At 44.6% G+C, this 25,202-nt stretch overlaps 1 protein-coding gene across 1 annotated transcript in view; it reads left to right on the top strand.

The window, feature by feature from the left end:
• Positions 1 to 24,138, top strand: part of ELL (elongation factor for RNA polymerase II) — a 53,466-nt gene extending 29,328 nt beyond the window's left edge. Inside the window, exons 3-12 of the mRNA XM_064469259.1 lie at positions 3,214 to 3,335; positions 3,627 to 3,790; positions 6,716 to 6,969; positions 10,013 to 10,137; positions 12,694 to 12,790; positions 15,740 to 16,235; positions 19,265 to 19,331; positions 21,333 to 21,504; positions 22,422 to 22,466; positions 23,491 to 24,138. Of these exons, the coding sequence (XP_064325329.1) occupies positions 3,214 to 3,335; positions 3,627 to 3,790; positions 6,716 to 6,969; positions 10,013 to 10,137; positions 12,694 to 12,790; positions 15,740 to 16,235; positions 19,265 to 19,331; positions 21,333 to 21,504; positions 22,422 to 22,466; positions 23,491 to 23,595 (1,647 nt within the window). The 3' untranslated portion in view covers positions 23,596 to 24,138. The remainder of the gene's footprint in view (positions 1 to 3,213; positions 3,336 to 3,626; positions 3,791 to 6,715; positions 6,970 to 10,012; positions 10,138 to 12,693; positions 12,791 to 15,739; positions 16,236 to 19,264; positions 19,332 to 21,332; positions 21,505 to 22,421; positions 22,467 to 23,490) is intronic.
• Positions 24,139 to 25,202: the final 1,064 nt, after the last annotated feature.

A 25,202-nucleotide genomic window follows, 5' to 3' on the forward strand; every position in this document is an offset into this window, starting at 1 on the left:
AGAGGAAAAAAAAGACCTATCATAGAATCATTAAGGTTGGAAAAGACCTCTGGGATCATCAAGTCCAACCCCCAACCCAACACCCCCAAGGCCACCTAAACCATGGCCCCAAGGGCCACATCTGCACGTTGTTTGAACCCCCCCAGGGACGGTGACTCCCCCACCTCTCTGGGCAGCCTGTGCCAGGGCCTGACCGTTCTTGCAGTGAAGACATTTTCCCTCTTATCCGATCTAAACCTCCCCTGACGCAGCTTGGGGCTGTTTCCTCTCATCCTATCACTGGTGACTTGGGAGAGACCAACACCCGTCATGGTTAATACTCTAATTAACCAGAGAAGGGAACTGGCCAGGAATAAAGCATGGGGTCAGCAAGGTGGCAGCTCTGTAGGCCAGGTGCTGAAAGGAGGATGACAGTGGTTCTAGCCCAAAATAAAACAGCTGTTTCAGTGACAGGGGACGAAACCTCCTGCATGGATCCTGGTCTGGATCGAATCCCACGGGAGTTCTTATAAACGGTGGGCTGTAAATGATCTTTGCCTTGGGATGTATATCTTTATAGCAATGCTCGTCTTATTAATTACTTCTACAGTGCAATAATCTGTGCAATACTCAGAATTTCGATAGTAGTAACTGGGCCATAATTAGCAGAATGTTAACTCTGCTTTGAGATGCTAAAGTCGGACTATCTGGGTATTCCTTAAGAGCAGCACGTGTCCATTACCTTTTCATCACGAACTGGGTTTTCTCGGGTAGTTTTATAAGTTTTATATGGAGTCTGGAGCACTTTGCTTGTGTCAAAGCGTGTGTAAATGAGAATTTAGGAGCCTGAGTACCAAAGCGTTACAAACGGTGGTAGTTGGAGCGCATAACTTACAAGAAAGGCTGAAGAAGCTTCTATTTCAGTAAAAGCATTAGAATTAGAAATTAGAAAAGAATTAGAGATTAGATTGGGTCAGACTTGCAGGTGCTTACTGGTGGGGGTGGGACACCTGAGATGGGGGAGCAGAGAAAGAACTGATCTGGGGGGGGGGAAAACCCCACCTTCAGGTGCCAAATACATGTGTGTTCATGCAGTTTTCTTGAATATGACTGTTAGGAACAAAACGTCTTAACTTTACATGATTGGAAAATATGACGTTTTCCCCTGTTTCTTGGGATGAACTTGTGCTGGTATTAATAGAGGAAGGTGAAATTGCCATTCAGAATGAGCTGTACACAGATGAATATTACTTGAAAGAAGAAAAAAACAGAAGTAACATCTGTACTGAGCTATTTTTAAGTGTCTATGGTTACTGGTGTAATACTTGGCACCAAAATTAGGGCTCCCTCAAAGCAGTTACCATGCTGATTTTGGTGGCTTGAGAAAGCTTCTGTTTCAGCTAAAAATAATTCCTAGATAACGGCCAGTTTGCATATGCTACACTTTTCAGTACTGGAACGAGCAACATTTAACGCTGAAGTGACTCTCTCGCTTCTGTCTCACTTCATGTCCTCTGAAGAAGCTGCAGAAACTACAAAAATGCCGAAGTCGGGGTCTCGGCAGCTGTTTTTTACACTGGTAAATCAGGAGCTAGAAGCAGGTTACTTTAGTATGTGAATATATGGTTTGGTTACATCCTCCAGGCTTTACTTTACAGACCCGCTGTGTGCAGCACAACTCGCTCCCCCGGCGAACTGCACGAGAAGCTGAACAGACCCCTCGCATTTACCTTCTTGCCCCGTTCCCAGCAAATTAACAAGCGGGTGAAGGGTGCCAACTGTAAAATACCCACAATCTCCTGTTTACATAACTTTGACTTTGTGCATATTCTCGGCTCGCTTGTAAAGCAGAAGAGAATTTTATTTGTTCTGGATGGGTGGGGGCAGAGGGTGCCGGGACAGATTAAGGGCTCAAGGCTGCCGGCGCACGTTTGGCAGGAGAGATAACAGGGCTCAGCTGCTGCTGCCGGAGGGTCAGCGCTGCCCGTCGGTGCCTGCACTGCCACCAAACCTGCTCCGAGTATTTTTAGATCCGGATCCTGGGACTGTGCGGGGGATAACTTGTCCTTCTGTATCGCTCAATTCCCGGTATCTTGGCTTGGCGTTTTGAAAGAAGGGAAGTCTGTTTTGAAGGCTGGCTGGAGGAGAGCTGGTCTTTACGGAGAGTAAATGGAAAATGCTGCACTGGCTCAGCTCCGTGCAGGTCACACAAGCATTTCTTGCCTGTTCTGAGAACATCCCTGTGGTTTAGCAAAGTGGCACAGATGTGCTGGGTTTCCAGGCTGCTGTAGACATCTGAGGTCAAAGGAAAACCACCTAGAAACCCTTCTGTACCAGCAGTCATCTTTTGTGGAGCACAGTCATATGTGGGTGCCACGACTTGGTTTGCTAGGCATACATATTTTGTGCATATATGTGGCAATCTGGGTAAATATAAATCTGTGTGGTAGAGTGTAGCCTAAAATAGGTTGAAGCTGATGTTCCTTCTGTCTCATTTTCTGGAAGCCATCTTAATTATCAAATATTGATGCGATAGTAGAGCTCAGATGCTGAGATTTATGTTGGATCTTGAGTGCAGAGGGGAAACAGTTTCCCTTTTGAAAAATGAATGGCTGGGGGGAGAAAAACAATGCAGATCGCTGTAGAGTTGTCTGCAGAGCACACTTAATGCTTGATTAAATATTTAATTTAGCAGCAGCGTCACACTCTACTGTGAGCCGTGAAATCTCGTTATGGAATTATAATCTCTTAAAAAAGAATAAGCGTGCTACCTAGTGACCTGGCTTGTACTATGTTTAGTGCTGGATCACTAATTCTGAAGAAACAAGTCTCAAGTGCTTTAAATTTAATGTAAACAGTGGTAGCAAGTCTGTTCTGAGCCTGAATCAGTAGAATTGGGTCAGGTTCCTCGAACAAGATTATTGCGGGCTCCACTTTGAAAGGCAGCGAGCCGCTAGCTCTGCCCTCTCGTTCTGTTACAGACATGGCTGTCTTTTTGGCTGTTCTTTACATCTGTCTCCCTCTGTTACCTTATCTTTTCAGTGCATACAGTTTTGCTAACTTGAATCCTTCTCGTAGCTTCTTGTTCTTCCTAGGCTCCTGTGCAGTAATCCATATGCTTTGCTCGTAGTGGGATGCAAAATGGCTATAAAGCATAGTGACTGCAGAAAAAAAATTGAATTTTGTGCTAGTGTGGGCTACCCAAGTGACCAATATTTTTCTCCTTCCAAACAGCACATCACAATTCCAAGGCCCGATCGACCTACGGAAGTGCGGACTTTCACATTTTATCTTTCAAATATTGGCAAGGACAGCCCTCAAGGGAGTTTTGACTGTATCCAGCAGTATGTATCTAGGTGAGTGGTACAGCAAAAGAAAATCTAGCCTTTTTTATCTATCTCCTGTAGAATCTTTTCCCTACCAAACCTGAACAAAACCTAATATGTGTTCTTTCTTTTTAGAGTCTTTCTAATCTGTTTGCGTGTGTATATTTGGGTAAGGACATGCTCACAGAAGAATCTGTTTACCTCTCAGCTTCTTTCTGTCCCCTCCTATTATTTAGATAATGCAACCTCAGTTATTCAGCAGTGAGAGATGTGCCCGTTTGCAGTGTTGGGAGTATCTTTTCCGTTGCGTTTCTTTTGCAGCAATGGCAATATCCATTTGGATTGCCTTGGAAGCATACAGGATAAAATCACCGTGTGTGCTACTGATGATTCCTACCAGAAGGCAAGGCAAAGCATGGCACAGGCGGAGGAGGAGACTCGCAGCCGGAGCGCTATAGTCATTAAACCTGGGGGCAGATACGTAGGTAAGCAGCAACTTGATTTGGGGGGGTCTCTTCCCCACCTTCTGAAGCCAAACGCTGGCATTTGTTTTGCTTGCCCATGAAAGACTTTAACAAGCACCTGGTAGTTCCTTATGCGTGTCTGGTTATTAGGGTGCTGTTCTCCTTGTATTGTGACTTCTTCATGGCTTCCATCTTCACCCTAGAACACGTATGGTGGTGTTTGCGTGGCCCGTGAGGATTGTCTGTGTGCAGTCTCATCACCCTCTGGCATTATTTCATATTTGTCATGCAGTGATGCTGAGAGCAAACTGCTGATCTATCAGAAGTGTCTGTGCTCCTAGCAAAGTCAGCTAAAATATACCACCGCTGTTGTCACACATCTGGTGTGTGCCTGCACTTGAGACCGTAACACGCAACATCTAGGATGCAGATAGCGGAGCGCTTGTGTTAATAAACAAAGAGACTAAAGCAGTGGGGCTGACTGCAGCCTTAAACATCTCATTGTGACAATGAAAGGAGAATCTTAGGGGAGGGAATAAAACTGCGGCAAATATCAGCGGGCTTCAGAAGGAGCCTGCAGACACCTAGCTTTGGGCTCAGGTCCCTGCTTAAGCTCAGTCTGGTCACAAACTTAGGGCACAAATATTAACCAGAAAGCAGAGGTTTGGGGTTTGTTTTTGATTTTTTTTTGAGCCAGCTGTTTTTTCTGTAGCCAGCCTCTTCTCAAAGGATGTCTGTGATGAGAATGGTGAGTTGCAAAATGTAGAACTGACCCTGACTCATTGTTTCATCAGCCAAGCGCTCGAAGCTGAGAAATAAGATAGTAATCAGGAAGGAAATGCATTGATTTCCTGTAGACTAGAAGATTATTTTGTTTAGCTTATATTTGAGAACATTACAGTAAGTGGATGAAGTTGTTAGGTTTGTGAGGGAGAAGATTCTCAAAGCAAATTGCTTCCCGGAAAGATAAAGCAGAACTCTTGATTTAAAAACACTCTTGCTAAAACATTTACCGCTCTGAAATGGAGGTAAACTATGTAAAAAGCAGTGCATGCTGCCTATGTAAGATGCCAGTGTTTAAGATGGGAGGAAAGCGCTGTCCAGAAGAAAGAGCCTGGGCAAGGACAGTCCTCTCGTGGGGTCCGCACGTATTTGGTGTGCCAGCACCATCAGCTGATTCACTTGCAGGCTAGTCTGGAGGGAGAAGGCTGGCGCTCTCATTTCCATGAGAACACGGAGCTCAGCACTTAACGTCAGTGGAGTCATTCCAGGCAGCTCAGATGTGGAAGGGTTTATATGAAATGTTGAAACTGAGATCAGCAGAACAGTATAGATGTGAACTAACACTTGAATGAATGTATATGTAAATAGATAGATGTTATGCCTGTAGGGGGATATGTGTGCTTATATATACACTGAATATGTGCGTGTGCACATCTATATATATGCACATGTATAAATATTTTAAAAGACTTTGTGTTCTGGCTTAACTTAATTTTTTCTTTCCCTATCCTTGCACATTTTGGCTCCAGCCTTAAGTGGAAATGTCCCAATGTGTTTTTGCTGTTCATGACCTGGCAAGAGTTAAGGGAGCTCTAGAAAGCTGACGAATCTTCTGTTGTCCCATTTCTGGGAACGAAGTCCAGTTGACCTCTGAATTTTGGGGGTGTTTAACACATGAATTGCTGTTTTTCTCCCTCTTGTCTTAATTCAGTCCTGCCGACGACAATGGGTCGTACTTGCTTGCATCAGTGTGGAGCAGAATAAAAAGCCAGGAAATGGGGACTGAGTTATGCAATCTACATTTCAGTAAAATAAACACTGCAGACAATCACCAGTATCTTCAGATGACTCAGTTGAAAACATTGCTTCCTAGCAGTGGAGAATTTTCATGCTGAAATAAACCTCCAAAATTCTTGCAGGAAATGCTGGATGTTGTTTGTCCTAGTGAAGGTCACTTTCTTGAACCGAAGTGATTATTGATTGCATCTCCACGTTTTAGACTTCACAAATTTTCTTTTTCGATTTGCTGGTTTCGCCTTTGGCGGCAGGAATCTGGCTCTGTGACCTCTTTCTGTATTCAAAAGAGTAAAATTCTTTCATTTGTGCTTCAGTAAGTGATGTGGGACTTCTGTGAGGGTTCTAGTTAAAGCTGTTGTTCAGTAGGAACGGGGAAAATGAATTCTTGTGTAATGCCATCAGAAACCAAGAACCACATTTGGGATGGAGTTGAGGAAGCTGCCTCTGAGGGCTCGAGATGAACTTTTGAGACAGCTTTGTGTTCCCACAGATACATGTATGTAATTGGAGAGTGAAGCAGTTACGACTGCAGTGTAGAAGGGGTTATTCTATTAGGACAGCCAGCACGCTAATGAATAGGCTAATGTATCGGTGTTAGACCCCATTCATGTGGCTGCGTTTGGCGGGGGGGAAGGGAGGTGGACCCAGCCCCATAAAGTTCCTATTGTTCTAAAAGCAGAAACATCTGCTGGAGTAGTGTTTTTGCTGAGATCAGCAGCAGGGAGCCACTCGTTGACCAGTTCTGGTCTTTCCACTCCGTATTTCGACTCTTCTACATAATAATGCAGAATTTTCTTCTCATAGGGAGGAAAAAAATGGTTAGATTAACCATGGGGATACGTGCACTTGGGATAAATGAAAAGCTGGCAAACAAAGAGAGCTTTATGTAAGCTTGTGGCCAATAATACTCAGGTTTCCAGAGCTTGGTGTTGCTGTTTACTTGTTACAAGCTTGTCGTGAATCATAAAACTCATGGGATGCTCGTTCCGGCGGCGTGTCAGAACGGATGGGGTGTGCTGGTTGTGTTTGTCCTTCGTTGTCATCTTCTGGCACTTCAGATGGTGTAATGAACTCCATATACGTGTTGACAGACCACTGGCCTTTGCAAGGTGACTGCTGCAGTTCACTATTCTCATCTCATTTTAGGCAAAAAGGTTCAGGTGCGTAAACCTGCACCAGGAGCTTCCGATGCTGTTCCCTCCAGGAAGCGCCCAACGCCAGTCAACCTTGCCAGTGCAATAAAGAGAGGCAATAGTGCGATTTCTCAGAGACCCTTCAAAGATAGGGTTGTGCACTTACTGGCACTAAAGCCTTATAAGAAACCTGAACTTATTCTCAGATTGCAGAAGGATGGACTTTCTCAGCAGGACAAGGATTTGCTGGACAACCTTCTGCAACAGGTTTGTACTCTGATGAAGGCAACAATTTAGGTAAAGGGAAATGTCTTCTCAGAACGGTAGTACCTCTGTGTTGGTCTGTATCTCAAAGCTGCAGCTGAATGTTTCTCTAAAGGCCGTGTCGGACAGAAGTTCGCAATTCACCTTGCTATTCTGCTAGAGATCGCAGAAGCCTCTCGCGTATATGCCTCAGTTCAGGTGTTTGCAACCAAGCTGTATGATTTTGGTTCACCAGATCACTCGCTTAAGAGGAACCCTTTTGGTTGGTCGTGGAGAGGATTGTCTGACAGAGCATCTACGAGCGCTTTGATTTCTTACAACCTATAAATCTCTATTTTTATCAACGTGGACGTAAAGGAACACGTTCTGTTTTGATACATGTAATGTTTCCTATGTGAAGGAAAAAACTATGTCCCTCTCCACTAAGCTTTACATCTTTGTATTGTTCAGACCCATGCCTTTCCTGCTTAAAAAGTGCAGCTGGTTAGGTGTGAAGATCATGCAGCTTCTTGCAAGGCGTATTACTTGTATGTCAAGTGTGAAAGCTGTCTCCAAGCTGAATCAGTTTTTAACACTTTGAGTCATGTTGAAGGTGCTATTTTAGGAATTGCAGTAAATACCTGTATTGCTCTCACAGTGCAAAACACATCACAGATATTTATTTAAATGCTGCAGCTGCCTTCCTCTCTATTGGATTTTTGGGGTTTTTTACTCCTTTCCACAGCTGAAAAGAATGAGGCAGCGAGGAGTTAAATTTGCCCAAGGGCACAGGGCAGGTCATACCAAAAACGGAGTTATTGCTGGCACAACTTGTTCCTTCCCTAGATTTAATCCTGTAGCCCTTAATTTTCCAGCAGTGCTAGAGTTCTTTTGAGCACCCTTTTGAACGCTATAAATAGGTTTAATACTAGAAATACCGTTTCTGATAATCACCTTTTATTGATGCTCTCACAAACCCCTAGCAGGCAAGTGGTGTGTTTGGCAGTGTCCACAGTGTCAGCCGGATGGGGCTAAATGCCGATTTGGCTGTAAATGTATTGCTCGTAAACTTAATCTCCTTTCAGTACTACCAGGGCTCCCATCCACAAGCAGACACAGATAAGCTAAAAATTACAGGCTGCATTAAAGCTACATGTCTAAATACGTCTAGGTGTGGGTTTCATTGTACGCTTGCATCTCTCATAGGACTTTGTGTTCCTGCTGGCCTTTTTGCCTCATTTTGCAAGGTTTCTATTTTTGGGAGGCCTGGGGTGGAGCTTGCAGAGTCCCACACGAGCAAAACAAGGAGGTAGCAGCTCTTAGACTCTGTGCAGAGAAAAATCTGAGTTGTTCCTCAGCCTGGGCTACAAGCCTTGCCGAGCAGCGTGTCTCCCGCTGTAGAAAGAGGCAGTAACCGGAGAGATTCTCGGAGAGTTTTTGAAAGACAACCTGGCTTGGCTTTTGTCTCTTGGGCATGTTTACTGGGATATCTGAATGTAAAACACAGCTCAAATTCTTCTTGTATTTTGGCTCTGGATTTGGAAAGCTGACAGAACTGAAAGGAAAAACAAAGTGTTCATCATGTAAACTGATAACTGTGCTTTTGATTTTTTGCTTATCGGGAGAGCTTTGCTGTGTTAGTTCCGCAGCTTTTTGCTTCTAAATTCATAGATACTGTTTTTTAATATTGGGTCCTACTCGCCCTAAAGCAAAAGCAGGGGAATTAACAGCATCTTCAGCTAATTCAAGACTTTGCACTCCTTCACGTGCTTCTTCTGAGGCTATCTTACTGCTGCGTGGCTAATAGAAATTCATAAGCACAACTGCCTCGTGAATGGAGCGAGCAATGGAGAACACTAATCCTTATACAGACACACAGCATCTCCACTGACTGAATAAAAGCGTCTTCCACATTCAAGTGTAATGCTGTCATGAAACTGAGTGGCTGAAGCAGTGAATTTGGGACACGGTTGCTGGCTTTGCTGGTTGGTCAGCCTGGCTGTGAGCATAGCATTTGGCACCTCTGCCTCTGTATCCCTTTTATAAACACAAATTTTAAGGCTTTTGTCGTCTTTCTAAACTTGCAGTGCTCTACAATCCCCTAAGAAGAGTTCGCTATCTAGGAAAGCTTAACTGGGGCTCTTTCATTTGTGCTAACATTGTATTCTTCAGATGTGTAACCAGCAGCAAGAAGTTAAATTTTCAGTCAAGCTGTGGAAAGACTGATTAAAGCGGGAAAACTATTTAGCTGTTTCCATTCTCATACTATTCTGCTGGTTCCAGCAGTGTTTCCTATCCATGTAGGCACCATGCAGAGTTTTGTGGGGAAAATACACACGATAGAATTGGATAAAATGTCAGAGCTTCTCATGCTCGTGTACCGAGCTAACTGCAGCGCATGATTTAGGTGCAATGCTTTATTGTAAAACCCTGGGTTATAAGCTGGTAATCACAGGTTTTGTTCCTGCCCTGAAGTAGTCCTCGGAAAAGTTCTCCATGAAATCCAGCAGATGATCCTAATGCACTGAACTGCAGTGTAATCTGCAAGCTCCCTAATGCATTATATCTGCAAGGCATTCTCTTTGCTGCTCCTTGAGAAAGTAGCTTTCTGTTGCCTGTTTCGCTGGCTTGTTAGTGAGAAATTATCTTCTGGCAATTGTTAACTAAGCTGTCGCCGCAAGAGTTCCCCTAGCAGCTAATAAACCGCACCATTTCAGCTACCGGACAGGTGTGATAAGTGATCTGCCTGTTCCCACTAGGGTTTATTTCCAGGTATTTCCATAAACTGATGTTGTACCGTCCCAGACTATCCAAGCTGAATAATTTGCTTAGAATCACTTGTTTCCCAGAAAATTGGATAACTCTTGCAATGACAAGGCAAAAGGAAAGGCACAGTTTGGTTAAATAAATAATTAGGAAATGAAGTATAAAGTCTCTACTTGTTCTCTGACACTACTAACTGCTGCTAGGTCTGCTGAGGTTTTTGCCTGCATCTTAGATCTCTGATGTTAGAACAAGTGAGGAAAATTAAACGCTAACAGTTTCTTGCAAATTACTTTTGTTTCAGGTGGCAAATTTGAGTGCCAAGGACAGCACTTTCACACTGAAAGACTGTGTATACAAAGAAGTGCAGAAGGACTGGCCTGGCTACTCTGAAGGAGATCAGCAGTTGCTGAAGAGGATACTTGTTCGGTAATTATTCTATGTTCTCTGTAATATCAGCTGGAGCTTGAAAATACTGGGCTGGGTCAGTTGCTATAAATCAGGGTAACTGAAGTCAGTAGAACAATGGTAAGTTGAGTGTTTGACTTCATTTCAACACAAAGTAAATCTGTTTATCATCCAGGCAGCTTGCAGAAGTTGACTAAACCTGAATATCAAAGTGGAGGCACTCTTCAGATTGTCCTAGGTTGCCTTTAAATCATTATACTTAAAGCTACAGGAAAAACCTGGATGGGGAACAAAAGCTCTTGCAGTTGAAAGTTAATGGCGCCTTAAAATCTTGGGAGATGAATGGATTAAGGCAAATGTGTCCAGCTCAACCCTCCATTGAAACCCTCCTTTCCTTTTTCCATATCTTCTTGCGCATGGCTTCCTGTGCAGACTGCCGTGTTTGTTCAAGGCAAGGAGAGAGCCGTTACTGCACAGCCGCGGCCCCTGGCTGCCTCGCTGAGCTGCTCCTGCGCTCTGTTCTGTGCATGTCCCTGTCCCTCCTGAGCCGTTTGCTTTGGAGACTTTGCCACTTAATTTCTGTAGCGTTATTTTGGATGTTCGTTTACTTGAGTGTTTTTCTTGTGTTGCAAATTCTGTTGGTATTGCAGTCACCCTGCAAGAGGGTTTGATTGAAATAAGGGATGTGTGTGAAAGCACAAGGCAGTTCTATAGAACCTAAACACGTGCTGGTTGTCCTGCTGCCCGTACGGTGTGACCCCCATTGTCCAGGGGGTACCTGTTTTCATTTTCCTTCCTGAAAATAGCCCTTAACAGAGCTGGTTGAGACGATAGCTCTGCCTCTCTGGTTGCAAAAGTCGTTTTTTCCTCCGCAGATATTTTTCCTTAGGTGAAGCATCCAAGCTCGGCAAGCCCCTGGCTGGCACGCAGCAGGGAAAGAGACCATATCTCCCAGGTTTCTAAAGGAGAATTCTGCTCTGAGTCTTTATATTTCCCTCTCTGGGTTTTCAGTGTGTTTGTACTGAGTTGGTACAATTTTGTAATGCAGATAGAGATCTTGCTTGCCTTGTTTTTGAGACTTATTTTATTGCACTTTTGGTTAAGATTAAGTAGAGCATGCTCTGTTTGAACAGTTTCCATGATTTGAAAGCACAGTTGGCTTAGAGATGAGACTTTGTTAAACCAACAGAAACTTGCACTTAAAGTGCTTTGGCGTGCTAAAGAAAAAAATGAAACTCGTTTAAATGGCCTTGATGTTGAATTATAATTAAATGGAAAAATACAACTGCCATGCAACCTTTATGGCTTTCAGAAAAAGTTAATTTCTCCCTGTAGAAAGCAATGTTTACTGCTTTTGCTAGAATTGTGGCATTCAGTTATGCGAAGGACTAAAAATAGACCTTGGAAAGGATGTATTCAACTGTACAAACAAAGACCCGCTCAGCCAATGCAGGTAATGAGGCTACAAAATGGAAAAAACATGTAGGGTTGAAGACACTAGAAAAACATTCACAAAAAGGGCACAGGCACCAGACGTAGGACTTTACGTAGCTGGCTGTGGTAGCCTGCGTGGTTGCCTAGATCCAGCCAATTGTTAAATGTCCTCTCGTGTTTCGGGTCCGGTTGCCACATGACGGTTCATCGGCTGCAATAATTAGCACATCTGCAAATATTAAAAACTCTGACAGCGCCCTGTGTTAGGCGAACTCCTTTTCCCTCATGATGTTTGTGTTTTCCATCCTTCTTTCACCGTCGTAGTGAAACGTTTTTCTGCTGTTACGAGAGCCTCTGAATTGAAAGTTGTCATCTTTCATTCACTTTTTAAATCCCTAATTAACACGTAGGCGATGTGACAAGGTCTAGTCAAACAGCATCCGAAAAGCCACTTTCACTGCAGTGTTTATGGAATATCACTGTTCCCCTTCCTGTTTGCACAGTCTCCAAGTACTTTCCTTGAGTTGATCCGTGGCGGTTGAGATTGTTCTAAATAAAAATTAAACAAAGCAGCAACTGAAGCCAGAACGGCGGCGAAACTGCAGGCATCAGTGTTGCTGCAGTACGGCCGAAGGTTCAAGTTCAGGTTAAAAGAACATCTTGTAAAGACGTGGGCTCTATCTCTGAAGCAATCTTGCCAATGTTTGAAAAATATGTATGCTTTAAAGCTGATTATAGCCTCTTGTGGAAGAATTTAGACGTTGCTTATTTGGGGCTGTACAGCTGGTGACAAAATGACTGCAGAGCTAGTTTATTAAAACCTTTAACCTTGAAATTTTTTTTCAGCCTGACAGCTGCAACTGGATGCAACAGTAGTTTTTCCTGGGTGATGAATATACGGGCAATCTGGCTGGTGTCAGAAGAGTAGGGCAAAACGTGTGCGCTATTGATATTTAGTAGCTGCTTCTTAGATTTTGTCTGAGATCGAAACTGTAAGTGCCCGAATGAGCTACTTTCGTGGCATCTTCAAGCAGTCAGAATTTGAGCCTGCAAAAAGGCTCTTTGCTCTGCAGGAAGACTTGAAATACCATCTGTTGGCTTGTCAAGCATGGGATTTGAACAGCCCTAAATTCTGTTTTTCAGGAAACTCTGTCAGCCGCAGAACAGTAGCGGGTTTCAAGGAGAAGCGCCTTCCCTGAGTCCACCAAAAGACAATGTGAACTCCAGCTCTCCTCCTCAGGTAGGTGACCCCCTCCAAGGGCATTGGGTCTGGTTAGCGCAGAGCCAGCAATCGGCTCCATCTGCTCATGATGGCGTTGGTTGCTGGCCGTAGGTCCAGGCTGAGCTGCTCAGCCTGTCTGCGCACCGTAATCACCTGCTGCTGGAGGCTGTTAGGTCAGTAGGTTGCTGGATTGTTTTTTTTTTTTCTATTTTATTAAGTTAGAATGTAATTCTGTGTTTCCTCAGCATCTGTTTCTCCTCTGGATGTGGTTCAGTGGTGGCCTATGGGGAGGATCTCTGACGGTGTGTCTTAGCTTAGTTTTAAGGGCTAAATTTTTCCTCACAGTGCCTACATCCCTCTTGGAGTTCCTGGGAGAATGAGCTTGTGTTTTACTCATTACTAATAATTGACTGGAACGAAGCAGTAATAAGTAGCTCCGAAACATGGTTATTAAAAACTTTGACCTTTTGCAACCTAATTGCCGTGACAGGTCAGGGGCAGGTTGGTCTGCTCTTTGATTTGTTGAGATGCCAGTGCACGGAGCTGTGAAAAGCATGTTTTAGCTGTTTTTCCATGACGAGAAACTGCAAAGGAGCTATATTTTGTGCTGAGCAGAGTCTGTCCCCACTCCTGTTAGTATCTCTTAGCACAGGCGTTTCTTGCTAGCATTGTGAAATGCCGGCTTCCTTTCTCTGCTGTGGGTCAGCCCAGACAAGTTGAGTATTTATTCTCCTTCTGCCAATGGAATGTGTAATGCCTACTTGTCTGGACAGACACACGGAGGATTAGTGGCAAAGAATATTAGCAGGTAAAGAAATTATGTGCTTTCTGGCAGTGAGAGGGAGGCAATTCTCTATTGAGAACAAGAACTGTGCAACTTGTTTGCCAGGTAGTTAATTCCAAATCCTCTCCTGCTCTGCTGTGGGCATGTTCCTGGTGAATAAAGAATGATCCCCTTCGTTCGAGTTAGCCTGGAAAGACACAATGCTGTTAAGAGGCTGGTCTTGTGTTTTTCTTAACCTGATTCTGAAAAAAAAGTAGGTTGAAAAATCGTCTTGCTTCTGGCTGTACGTATTTTGAAAGAGGCAGTGGGGTCTGTAGGGGATGTTTCTGGTCTCTTGAGATGACCCAGGCAAAACTTTGGCTGGTTAATTGGTTTGGATCTAGAAAAGGCTAGTGAAACACAGGGGCAACCGAACATGGAATAGAAAGGTTTCCAGCAGTGCTTCTAACGTGGCTTGTGTCAGGCAGCAAACCACAGACAGCTTAGTATTGTAAGCCATCATTTTTTTGATACTCTATAGCTGTCGTTTCTATTTAGAGAAGGGATGCCTGGTAATGGTTGCAGTCGCAGCAGAGGACTGGGATTTGGTAGTCTGGAATGCAAAATATTTTCGGAGAGCTCAGTGTGGAATGAAGGCGAAAAGGAGGTTGGTCTGGTAGTTCTAAGGAAGCGTGACAGAGCAGATACTGCGTGCGTATGCCACCTCGTAACCAGAGGTGAAGTTGGCGAAGCTGGTAGTTGTTGGCTTTAGAGAAAGGTGAGTAAAAGAAGGCAGTTCTTTAGATCTGTCACCTGAGACCTGTAGGCAAAGTGAACGGCCCCTCCTTTTGGGAGATGGACACTGCTTGTGTTCTGCTGGAAAGGCAGCCGATGATGTTGCAAAGCCGGTTCGACGTGCTGTCCTTGCTCATGGTGCCACAGAGCTCAAGGAGCAGCTCTTCGTAATTACCTTGACAGGTGGGAAGTAGGATTCCTGCCACGGAGCGGTGTCCTTGAGACCCCTGGAGTTAGCAAAGAGAAGGAATAACTGGGGAGGGAAAGGAGTAAATTGGTGGCTCGCTGACAAAGCAGCTGTGCATCCAGCTGCACTTCTGTTTTTGCAAATTTCCATTTGGAAACACATGCGGTCCTGCCTGAGACGTAAAGAAAACAATAAATTATCCAAAAGAAATAACCAGAACTATCGCTTGTTTTCCTCTGGGCACTAAATAATCTTTCCTTAGAGTTTCTGCAGCCCTGGGCTGCCAGGCAGGCACACACCGCTGCACTGATGGCTGTCCAAGGTAATTTTGGCCAGCTCAGGCTGGACTGAGCCTGACGGCCATAGTTCTGGCTCTGCGTTGAGCTCTTCTTTCTGCTGACTGATGGATGGGTTCCTCCACAGTGCATCTTTAATGGTGGCGGCCAGTTTAAGTAAGGAATACTCAGGTCCTGTTGGCCTGTGTGACGTGGCTTTTAAAACTGCTGCAGATGTCCTCTTTTGCCTTAAATTCTGAGAACTTAACAGCTGATGCTCTCTCCCCGCTTCTGGGAAGTGCCTCTTTCTTGAGAAGAGGAAGGAGTGGTATTGCAAGGGTAAACTTGTTGACCGCAGAGTCGGTAAAATCAGTAGGGAATAAAATGCAGAACTTGTGAATCCCTCCCTGCTCCAGAGGTCTGAGCACATCTTTCCTTTGCAAGGACTTGGAGGTGCTCTAAATATCATGCCACAGCCAGAAGGACAGGTGTTTTTATGGTTGTTTCCATTCTCTGCTAAATGGCTGGGACACGGGGAGGGAGAAGGACAGGGTTTTACTACTAAAGGGCTAGATTTGAAATCAAATGCAATGAGAGCAGGCTGGGTTGTGTGGCCTGTGTATGAATAGTGCAGGAGATCAATAACTGCTGATGTGGTGATGGGTTTCTAGAAGCTTTCCCACTGAGCCACGGGCTCCAGAGCACTGCCAGGTTTCTCAGGAAGCAGCTTGGGATGGATCAGCTTCTGTTAGGACCTGGTGGTCCTGGAGCCTGGGTCCAGGGCCAGCCTCTGAGCTGGGACACTTGCTGGCCAGCTCTTACCGATAGCAGAGCTCTCTTTCTGGGGACGCTCCCTTGTTCTCTGGTATTGCACCACCACCTAGTGGCAACAGCACCCAAAACTCTCAAGGCTTCAAGGTTGTTCTTTTTTCCCTTTTCCTCCCCAGAAACGTTCCCAACCTCTGGAGTTTATCGACCCCCTGGCCAACAAAAAGCCTAGGATCTCGCATTTGGCTCACAGAACTCAGCCCACGTTCAACGAGAAACTAAATTCCTCCAACGGGAAGGACGCCCCTGCCCCTGCCCTGCCGCCGGCTCTCCCGGAGTCAGTGAGCTCCAGCTCCAGCCTCCCAGCGCTGGAGCTGCCGAGGCCTCACGATCCCCTTTCGGATGTCAGCAATGACCTGACTCACAACGGCAGAGACTGTGAGAACCCGGAGACGGCTGACAGACTGACTCATCCATTGCCAACAGACTGTCCCCAAACGAGCAAGCACAATTGCAGCTCGTACGTAAAAACCAAGAAAAAATCCAAAAAGCACAAAGACAAGGAGAAGGAGAGAAAGGAGAAGAAAAATGAAGAGAAATGCAAAGAGGAGAAGCAGGACTGTGAAGTAATAAAAAATGCTGACTTAGTTAGTGTCCCCCAGGAACAGGTCACAGGTACGTGTGGTCCGAGAGCTCCTCCTGTACGGCTTGTGCTAAGATAATGTTGGTATCAGCTGTGTATGATTTCTACTCTAAATCTATTTGAGGAAAGAGGTTGCGTGTCCACTTGCAGAGACCGCGCGGTTAATGAAATAATATCGCCGTCCCTACCTGCAAACCGACAAACCTGCTTCCTCTCAAAAGAGGGTATCAGGTTTTTCCTGTTTAACCTTCCGTGCTGTTTGGAACTGCCTCAGACCGTGTCATGTTCCTCCTTGTTAAATTAAAAGCTGTATTAATATATGGGGATGAAAGGCAGACATCAAGATCTGTTGGAAAAAGCAGCGCTGCTTGATTACTTACAGCTCTTCTGCTTGTGTTTTGGTATTGTGATGACTGTTGTCTTGATTTTTAACTCGGTAATGAAAAGTTAGTCACAAAAGCTTTTAATATTGGATACAAAAGAAATGATAAGTCTTGTGATATATGCTGTTAAAGCGGCATGCAGCCAGCTCTTTCAGGCTGAAAGAGCTTCCCTGTTGTATCCCACTATTACTCCGATTTTATTTTTTGGGGGACTAATACCATCGTGGATCTGATCTGTTGAGATGCGATGAAAATGTTTTCCATCAAACCAGTGTATTTCAAAGTCAGTTCTACATACTCTTAGAAGTCAGAGCAGAGACTATACGTTGGCTAATCTGATCCATTCCCTTGCCAGTGCCTGCAGCATTCCTGTTTTCTGCTGTTTCATTGGGCTTTCTTACAACTCCCCGGAGCGGTGGGACTTCCCCTGCAGCCTCTAGGAATGTTGCAGTCCTGATCTGTTGTTTCTTTTTGCATCCATCTTGTTTTCCTTTGCCCTGTTAGTACTTTCTGACACTGAGTTCATCTTCATGCTTGGTGCACGAAAATCATCTAGTTCTGGCTCAAAAAGGACAGTAACTCGAAACAGAAACTAATTTGTTGAATTCCTGGAAAAGGAGAGCTGTGTAAGGCGTTGAGGTTCATGTGATGTTCCCCACAGTCTTTGTAGCGCCTACAAAATGGCTTTTGATTGCTCACCAGGGATTTTTAATGACAGTCCATAGTCCTGATCAGTGACTGGCACTGCAGAACCACGCTCTTCAGATATTTCTACTTGGATAACTTTAATGTCAGTCCTAGTCTTCTCTGTGAATGTTGGTTTTCTTCCCCATGTACCTCATGTCTTGAATAGCAGTGGAGAGACACACATTCTCTAGATGGAAATTTTTGTCAGTGTTTCTTACAAATACCAAAATACCCTGAATTCTTTCTTTATGAAGTTGCTGACCCTTTATCACCTTTTCTGCTTTGCTTTAAAAACAGTTTAATGACTGGCTCTTTGTTAATTGGTAGGAGTCGGGTTTTGTTCCTGCTGCACCACTGATGTATGCGAGGTAACGAATCCGAGCTGGACTTGGGAGTAATCATAAACAGGATGTGGTCAGTGGCTGCTTGGATTTCGTACAGCCAGCTCGCATCTGAATTGGGATCTTTTCCGTCTGCGCCTTACTTCATGCGGATAGCATGGGCCTAATCCTGCTCCTGTGGCCTGCAGCAAATGGCTGGCAGCCTTCCCTGAGTCCGCCTTGGGCCAGGGGCTGCAGGGAAGCAGAGTTCCTCCTGGGAGGGAGGTTCAAGAGGCGGCGGAGGGACCTTTGGGGTCCTTTCAGCAGACAGTAGGTGGCACTCATAGGCAAAATAAACCTCCTTTTCTCCCTTTCTCCTCCGCGATCTTCCTTGCCCACATTCTGCATCTTTCACGCTGGTGGTCAGGTAAGGACCAAAGTAGAATTGTCTGCAAGCGTCTGCAGTAGGAATTTGAGACTGGCACGTTTGTAATGACACTGGGTTTTCTGCCATTCTTCCATTCTGCTCAGGAAAGCCTTTCCCTTGAAATGCAGAGAAAAATTGATCAATTTTTTAAAAATATACAATTAGGTTATTGCTTTTACCCGCCTGTGTTCATTAGTTGAGCATTTCATGCTCCCTGGAGTCTATCTGGGATAACCACCATGAAGTAATGTAGGTGAGTGTACAGATGGGTGAGGCTTGGGGCTCACACGTACCTTTCCTGGGCATCTGGGGAAACTGCATAACCAAGGTACTGCTTGCTCCAAGTAACAGACTTGGGAAGAAGAGGAAAGAAGAAATATGCTTTTGCAAAGGGGTTGAGTTAAACCCTTCAGCCTTCTCCACTTGCCTCTTATTTTGCGGCCTTCTCCTGGATGCAGTTAACTTTGTGATTAGGACTTTGAGTATAATACATGCTTCATGAGCAATACCCCTTTTCAAACCTATATCCTACTGCTCTCTTCTGCCAAGCTAATAATGCAGTGTTTGGTTTATGTTGAGGGTGGGGTCTGCTTTAGGCTCACATTCAGAATCCTCTTGTTCCTGAGGTCTTTGGTCCCTTCACTTAAACTCCTAAACATTCCTAGCTGAGCCTTGCTTGATTCATGTTTCTTCAGCCTCACAGAGCAGAGAGCACTTTGATATTTGTCTGCAGGGCAGTAGGGCTATGTGAGGAAAAAGCTGCGTGCCTTAAAAACCTCTCTGTTGTACCCTGTAGGAGCCTGGAGTATTAATAGTAGAAATCTGAGCCTGGGGTGTTCATAGTAGGGATCTATAGAGTGTAGAATCAGGAAAACGACTGTGCACCTCGCTCAACTCCATTCTGCTCATCTGGACTCGTAAATTTGTTTTGCACTTTAGCAGTACCGGTGCTACCAGTGTTATCGCTCCCCGCAGGCAGTGCTCGTGAGCCAGTTACATTAAGGGGGTTTGCTACCCAGTGCATTGGCTGATGTTGATATGGTTTTGCTGACAGACAAATATTAGAGAAGCCTTGAAGTTTCATTCACCTTATTGTGGATCTTCTATCTTTGTCAGTTCAAAGCAAAACAGAAATCCTTTAGAATTCAATAAACGGTATATTGCAGAGAAGATTGAGTTTGAAGTTTAATTGCGTAGAGCTTTAAAGTTTAAGAATGTCTATAAACAAGTTTTTATTTTTTCAGGTTTAAATGGAACATGCAATAATTCTAGTGTACCAACATCAACTTCAGAAATGCCAGATTATTTATTGTAAGTATATTTATCAGTTGCTTCATCACTTCGGGATCATGTTTCAAGCTAAAAATCACAATGTACTGGGGATATTTGTTGGGCTTTATTGTCACTTGATAGAACTTTGTAAGGTGGTTTTAAAGAAAAAGGAGTAAATCCAACTTTGCAGATAGTTCCTGAGACTAAACTTGATATCAGATCTGTTCTTTACCTCCTTGTGGAGTTCAAGGTTATCTTCCTATAAAGCGATTGTTAAAGTACTTGAAGAAACGTTGCATACCTTGAAGTGGCTTGAAAGGATTAAACATCTCCGTGTTACAGTTGGAAACTTTGAGAGAAAATGATCTGCTTTAATGTTATGGAAGACAGGGCAAGAAAGGATTTTGAGAGGTTAGCTAATTCTTCCTGTTAAGAGCCAAGATCATTTACATAAACCAGTGAAATGTTCTTCATGGGGAGGTTATAACCCGTGGGTTAGGATGTGAGTTGTTTCACCTCTTGACTTTTTAATCAGATCCCCTTGAGGTTAATTAAACAATATACTTGTCTGCTGAAGCACAGAAATCCCTGTGCATAAAGCCAAAAATCTGCATAAAACCAAACCTGTTATAAACAAAGCTCTGTGATAGCGAAGAAATGTAGCTGTGGGTGATGTTCCCTGTGCACGCCTCAGCCTGGATTTTTTTTAATGTTATCAGATTTGGTTTGGCTGTGCTGTTGATCACTCGGAGGGAAGAGATGGAGGAGGAGGAGGCGGCGTCCGCTCTTCCCTCTGCAGGAGCAGTCACTGGAGTTGACTGGAGGATATATAGGGTTCTTGTATGGTTACAAAACTGTGGTTTGCTGGGCTGGATGAACCATACAAATCGCTTCAAGTTGACATTTCTCATACCATTCAGAAGAACGCAGATGGCTGGGGTGGTTATTTTTCCTTACAACAGATGTGCTGATCCCTCCTATAGAGGGCTATTACAGCTCCTTGGTCCGTCCCCAAAGAAATCCTGTAAGGTTAACGAACTCCTGTAAGGTCTGTTGTCTTGTATTTGGCATGGTCTGACTGTTTGATGGTCAGCTCCTTAACTTATAAGAGCTGTCACTGCTGTTTTGATCATGGAGGCATATGTTTCATGCTGGTGAGGACAACTTTGTTATCTCATAATAGCGAATCCTGTGTAGATGCTTACTAATACCAACCCCTGGCAGGGAATCGGTTCATGACGGCTAGAGCACATTTAGGTTAACAGGGTGGAAGTTTTCCCTTAATTCGATACCTAAGCTAGCTTACACATGTTCGTGCGCTGAGCTGGCGCTGCTGCAGAGTAAGGTGGCAAATTAGAGTCATCACCTACAAAGAGATGAGCCTTACCATCGGAGAGGACTGGCTGCTGGGCTTCCTGCAAAATGTCAGGTTTAATGGCTTTTTGCCGAGCTGAATTACTTTCAGAGGACCTCAAAGGCGCATCTGTTTAAACATGAGCCCTTGTGTTCCGTTCATGGTATCTTCAGAAGCTGGTGGAGATACATTCAATCTGTTCAACAAGGTTTTTTGTTGTGCACTTGCCACATAGTCGTACTGTGAGCATTTTGCAATGATAGCTGAATGCTTTTTGTGTTCCTGTAAAGACTCTTAACACTGGAAGCATCGTATTCCTGCTGTTCCAAGGTCTGGCACAGATGCAGAACTCCATGTTCTGCGGGACAGCAGGAGTTAGAAAAGCTGTAGCAGTGCTATCTGAATGTCCTCCTACACCCACAGCTGCTCCCAGGCTTTGCTGTACCTGCCTATTCCACCCTATCTGGCATAGACAGGAAATTCTGGGAGCAAACACTGTCTTGTTTTACACAGAGGTCAAGGCAGTAATTCTGACAGTTAATTTTGTGCTACTATCGTGCAAATCGTAAGAGACTTTGTTTTCGAATGCAGTCGCCCGGTAGACTTGTCATCCTGGTTTTGGCATTGCTGTATTCGCGCTGTCCGGAGAGAAGACTTACTAAACTGATTAACTGTTCTCCTTCCAGAAAATACGCAGCCATTTCCTCTTCGGAGCAGCGTCAGAGTTACAAAAATGACTTCAATGCAGAATACAGCGAGTACAGAGACTTGCACGCTCGGATAGAGAGGATAACGCGACGGTTTACGCAGTTAGATGCCAAGCTGAAGCAACTTTTGCAGGGCTCTGAAGAATATAAGGTAGAAGCAGAAAGCTGTCTTTCAAAAAGCTATTTCTGCAAGTGGCAATGCTACAGCTCGTTCTAGTCGCGGGGCTGGTTTGGGATGGGTGGGTGTCTAAAACATACTGCCCAGAGCCCCGAACTGGTGGATGCAGAACGTGCGCACAGCTGACAGCTTTGTAGACTGTTCTTAAAACAGCTCTGTGTTCTTTCGTTTTCAAGCTGGAGCACACATCATGGTACTTGTTGACAAGGAAAGGCCTCAGTGAGACAATTGGCGTCTTTAGCCAAAAGCTGCTGGAAGCTATTAGTGTATCCCAGCCAGAAAATTCATATTCGCACATATGGTAGTGTATCGGGGCTGGAAGGGGAGTTAGTACGGGGTCATCTGTTTCTCTGGAATCTTTGGTCTTAATAATGTAGCATTATTTGACTTGTCAGACTGATTTTAAAAGAGCTTTAACTATTCATTATCTTCAGAAAGTAAGTCTCACTGAGTATAATAAACAGATTTTTACAGAGCACCTATTGTACTAAGCACTGTTTCCTCCCTCAAACATCCTTCCCCTCTCTTTGAGAAATTCAGTGATTCCTCACTGAATTATTTTTATATCTTGGGGAAAAATTAGTCTGAGCTGGGGAGGAAATGTCAATTATCCTGCCAACCCAAGTGCCTGTTAACAGGTAGTTCTCCTGGCTTGGGGAATGGGGCCTGATCCTTCCAGTGCTTCTGGTGTCAGCACCAGTATAGTCGTGGAGTCAGCGAGGCTGGTTGTAGCCGTCAGATCTGACATGGAAGGTTGTGGAGGGGGTAGGTTTTGGTCAGTATTTGGAGGAGATGTGTGTGTTGAGCCATCGGTAAATGCTTGCCTACTGCAGTAGGTTGTGGGGGCTGTTGGCTTTTTTGAAAATAATAAGCTGTCTTTTCCTTTTTAGACCATCCATGATCAAATTTTACAGGAATATCGGAAAATTAAAAAGGTAAGTAGAAATAGCTGGCCGTAAGAAAGGCTTTTGGGTGGTGCCCCTAGTGACTGAAAGGGATGGGTACTTGCCAAGTGAAAAATCCATTCTCCAAAGCTTTCCAGCAGACCTTTGTTCAGCTCAAGATCATCCAAAAAGTGGTCCTTCTCTGGATCAGAAAGGGTTTGTGGGGAGCTGCGACTAACCCTTGGAGTATCCGTCTGAGTTAGTGGCATGCTAGCACAAGAATGAAGTGTGTTAAATTAGTGCCTTTATCCCGTTGAGTGAAAGAACAGCTTGTATTTCAGGCTGAGTGATAACAGGATCCTCCAGGTCTCGGGATCTGCTGGTATATGGGGTAGGATTTGAGCGCAGTCTCCACCATGAATCACTTGGGTACATAGTCCCCTGCAGGGCTCAGCATGGCTTTATGGTGTATGGGGCATGCAGAATACTTTACATCTCTGTATGTATACGTAAAGCAACAGTTGTTGACTGGAGGGATTTACAATTTGGCTGGATGAGGTAGAAATGCCGAGGCAGGCTGGGGCATCCATACACCAGGGGTGGGGTTTGAGGTTTTTGAATATCCATTAATATCGCCCTGAGCTCTGCCACCCCCGAGGGATTTAGGAGCTTTTTGAAGAGATTCCCTGTGTGTTGCAAGTTCATCTTTGTCTTAATGCTTCCAGACTTGCACAGTTCCGTGCAAATGTGGAGCAGAGGGCAGGTGGTGCATGCTGGAACCTAATGCGTGTGGCCCAGCTGCTCCAAGTTAGGCTGAGCCTTGCTCAAGGTAGTCGTCTTTCTGTGTGATGAGGCTCCTGGAGTTGGGTATTGCTGAAAAGGGATTTTGTTCTTTGCCTTGTTTGAACTGTAGGTCCATTTTAAACGGGTACCTACTCCTCCAGCTAGAAAAAGCTTCCTTCCTTGGTTGTATTTTAATGTTCTGAGGTCCGATAGCCCCGTCTCGGTTCGGCGTAGGTGTCGCTGAGTTCTGAAGAATTGCCTCCCGTCACTGCATTTTCATTTTTCTTTACAGACTAACCCCAATTACAGCCAAGAGAAGAACCGCTGCGAATACCTCCACAACAAACTGGCTCACATTAAAAAACTGATAGCAGAGTATGACCAACAGCAGTTTTAGCTGGCACTAATCTGGACTGGGTAGGGCAAAAAAAAAAGTCACCTGGACGTTACGTTCCCTTTTATACAACTAGATTCCTTTCAGAGACGAGCATTAATTCCTCGTGGTTGAAGAACTTGAGGATTACTTACGATGCCGAAGCTGTCATGTCCGCGTCTGAGCCGGGTCGCAAGCCCAGCGCCCGGCACAGCCCTCTCAAGTTTAAGCCTCTCTGAATGTCGGAATGTAACAAATGAGGAAAAAAAAAACAACAAAAAACACAAAAAAAAATCTGCTTATTTGAAGCCAGCGTTTGACACTTAAGGGAAAAGTTGCCTAAAGTGAACGAAGCTCCCAAAGGTTAAGAATCAGTAGTTTTCATGGATTAAAGTTTGGCATGAAGTGTAATTACCCCTGGCCCGGGTTCACTGGGTTACAAATTGTCCTTCAAATGGTGAGGAACTGGAATGCTGCTAGGTTACCTCCTTCTCTGGCACCTGCGACTGTTCATATGCAAGCTGTCTGCTCCACACGGCACCGCGTTAAATACACCAAGTACCCAGAGCTCTCGTTGTTCGTTCCTGCTTTTGTCATCTCCGGTGTGTGCTCTCTTGAGGTGGTTGTGTCAGTAGGAGGGGATCAGCCCGGGGATCTGCACTGAGTGCCTTGTGCAGTGCAGAAGTGGATCCTTTATGGTAAAAAAAAAAATAACACCACCACATTTTTTTTAATCCGCTTGTGCGTTTGGAAGCAGCGGGCGTAAATGTTTTGCAGTGACCTCTCCAGCATGCCTGCATTAACCTTCACGTACCAGTGCTGGGAAGATTGAGACCTGTCCGTCTTTGACTTTTATAATTTTATACCAAGGCAGCCAATTTTATTAATGGCTAATGAGACTATGGTCTATTTTTGTATAAAAAAAAAAGCATCTTTTTCTAAAACTGTGCCTCCCTTTTCCTTTTAGGCCAAGTGTTTCAGAACCTTTCCTGTCTTATAACTGCAGTATTACTAAAGCTTATCGGCTGGTCACCCAGAGAAGTTATTTTATTACCTGTACTGACCCATGAGAGAGGAGGGGGCGGGGGGCAGGGGATGTGATGCTTTCTTCTTTGGGTTTTTTTTGTTGCTTTTTTTTTGTGTGTCTTTCCAAAGAAGCAGCAGCAGAAAATCATTCTCAGAACAGGCGCCCGAGCGTGAGAGAAGTAAGGTAGCGCTTTCCCATGCGGGTCACTTCCACTGTTGTGCTTTATCTAGCCAGCTTCTCGGGGCAGTCTTTCTTCTTGATTTTTTTTTTGTTTTTTTGGACTTGAAGGGAACATTTTTAGAGTATGGCCAGGGTGTGAGAAACACGCCAAAAAGCACAAAGGTGTCCTTTAACTCTGCTATTTCTTTCTCTCCCCTCTCCCCTTTTAATCCTGCCAGCCTGTGTGATTTGACTTCTTCCCGCTTCCGTTTATCTCAAAGTAAAGGATTACTTTCCTGTGGCGTCTCCTTCCCTTGGAGGATGCACTGAAGAGTCTTTCACCCTTTGAAGGAGCGGAATGGCAGAGTTAAGGAGGGAAAGAGTTCTTACCCAAGAAGTATTTTATTTTTTTCCATCCAAAAAAAAAAAAGTGGGTCCATCTGCT

This window comes from Phalacrocorax carbo, chromosome 19 (genome assembly GCF_963921805.1).
Source record: "Phalacrocorax carbo chromosome 19, bPhaCar2.1, whole genome shotgun sequence".
Classification (NCBI taxonomy): Eukaryota; Metazoa; Chordata; class Aves; order Suliformes; family Phalacrocoracidae; genus Phalacrocorax; species Phalacrocorax carbo.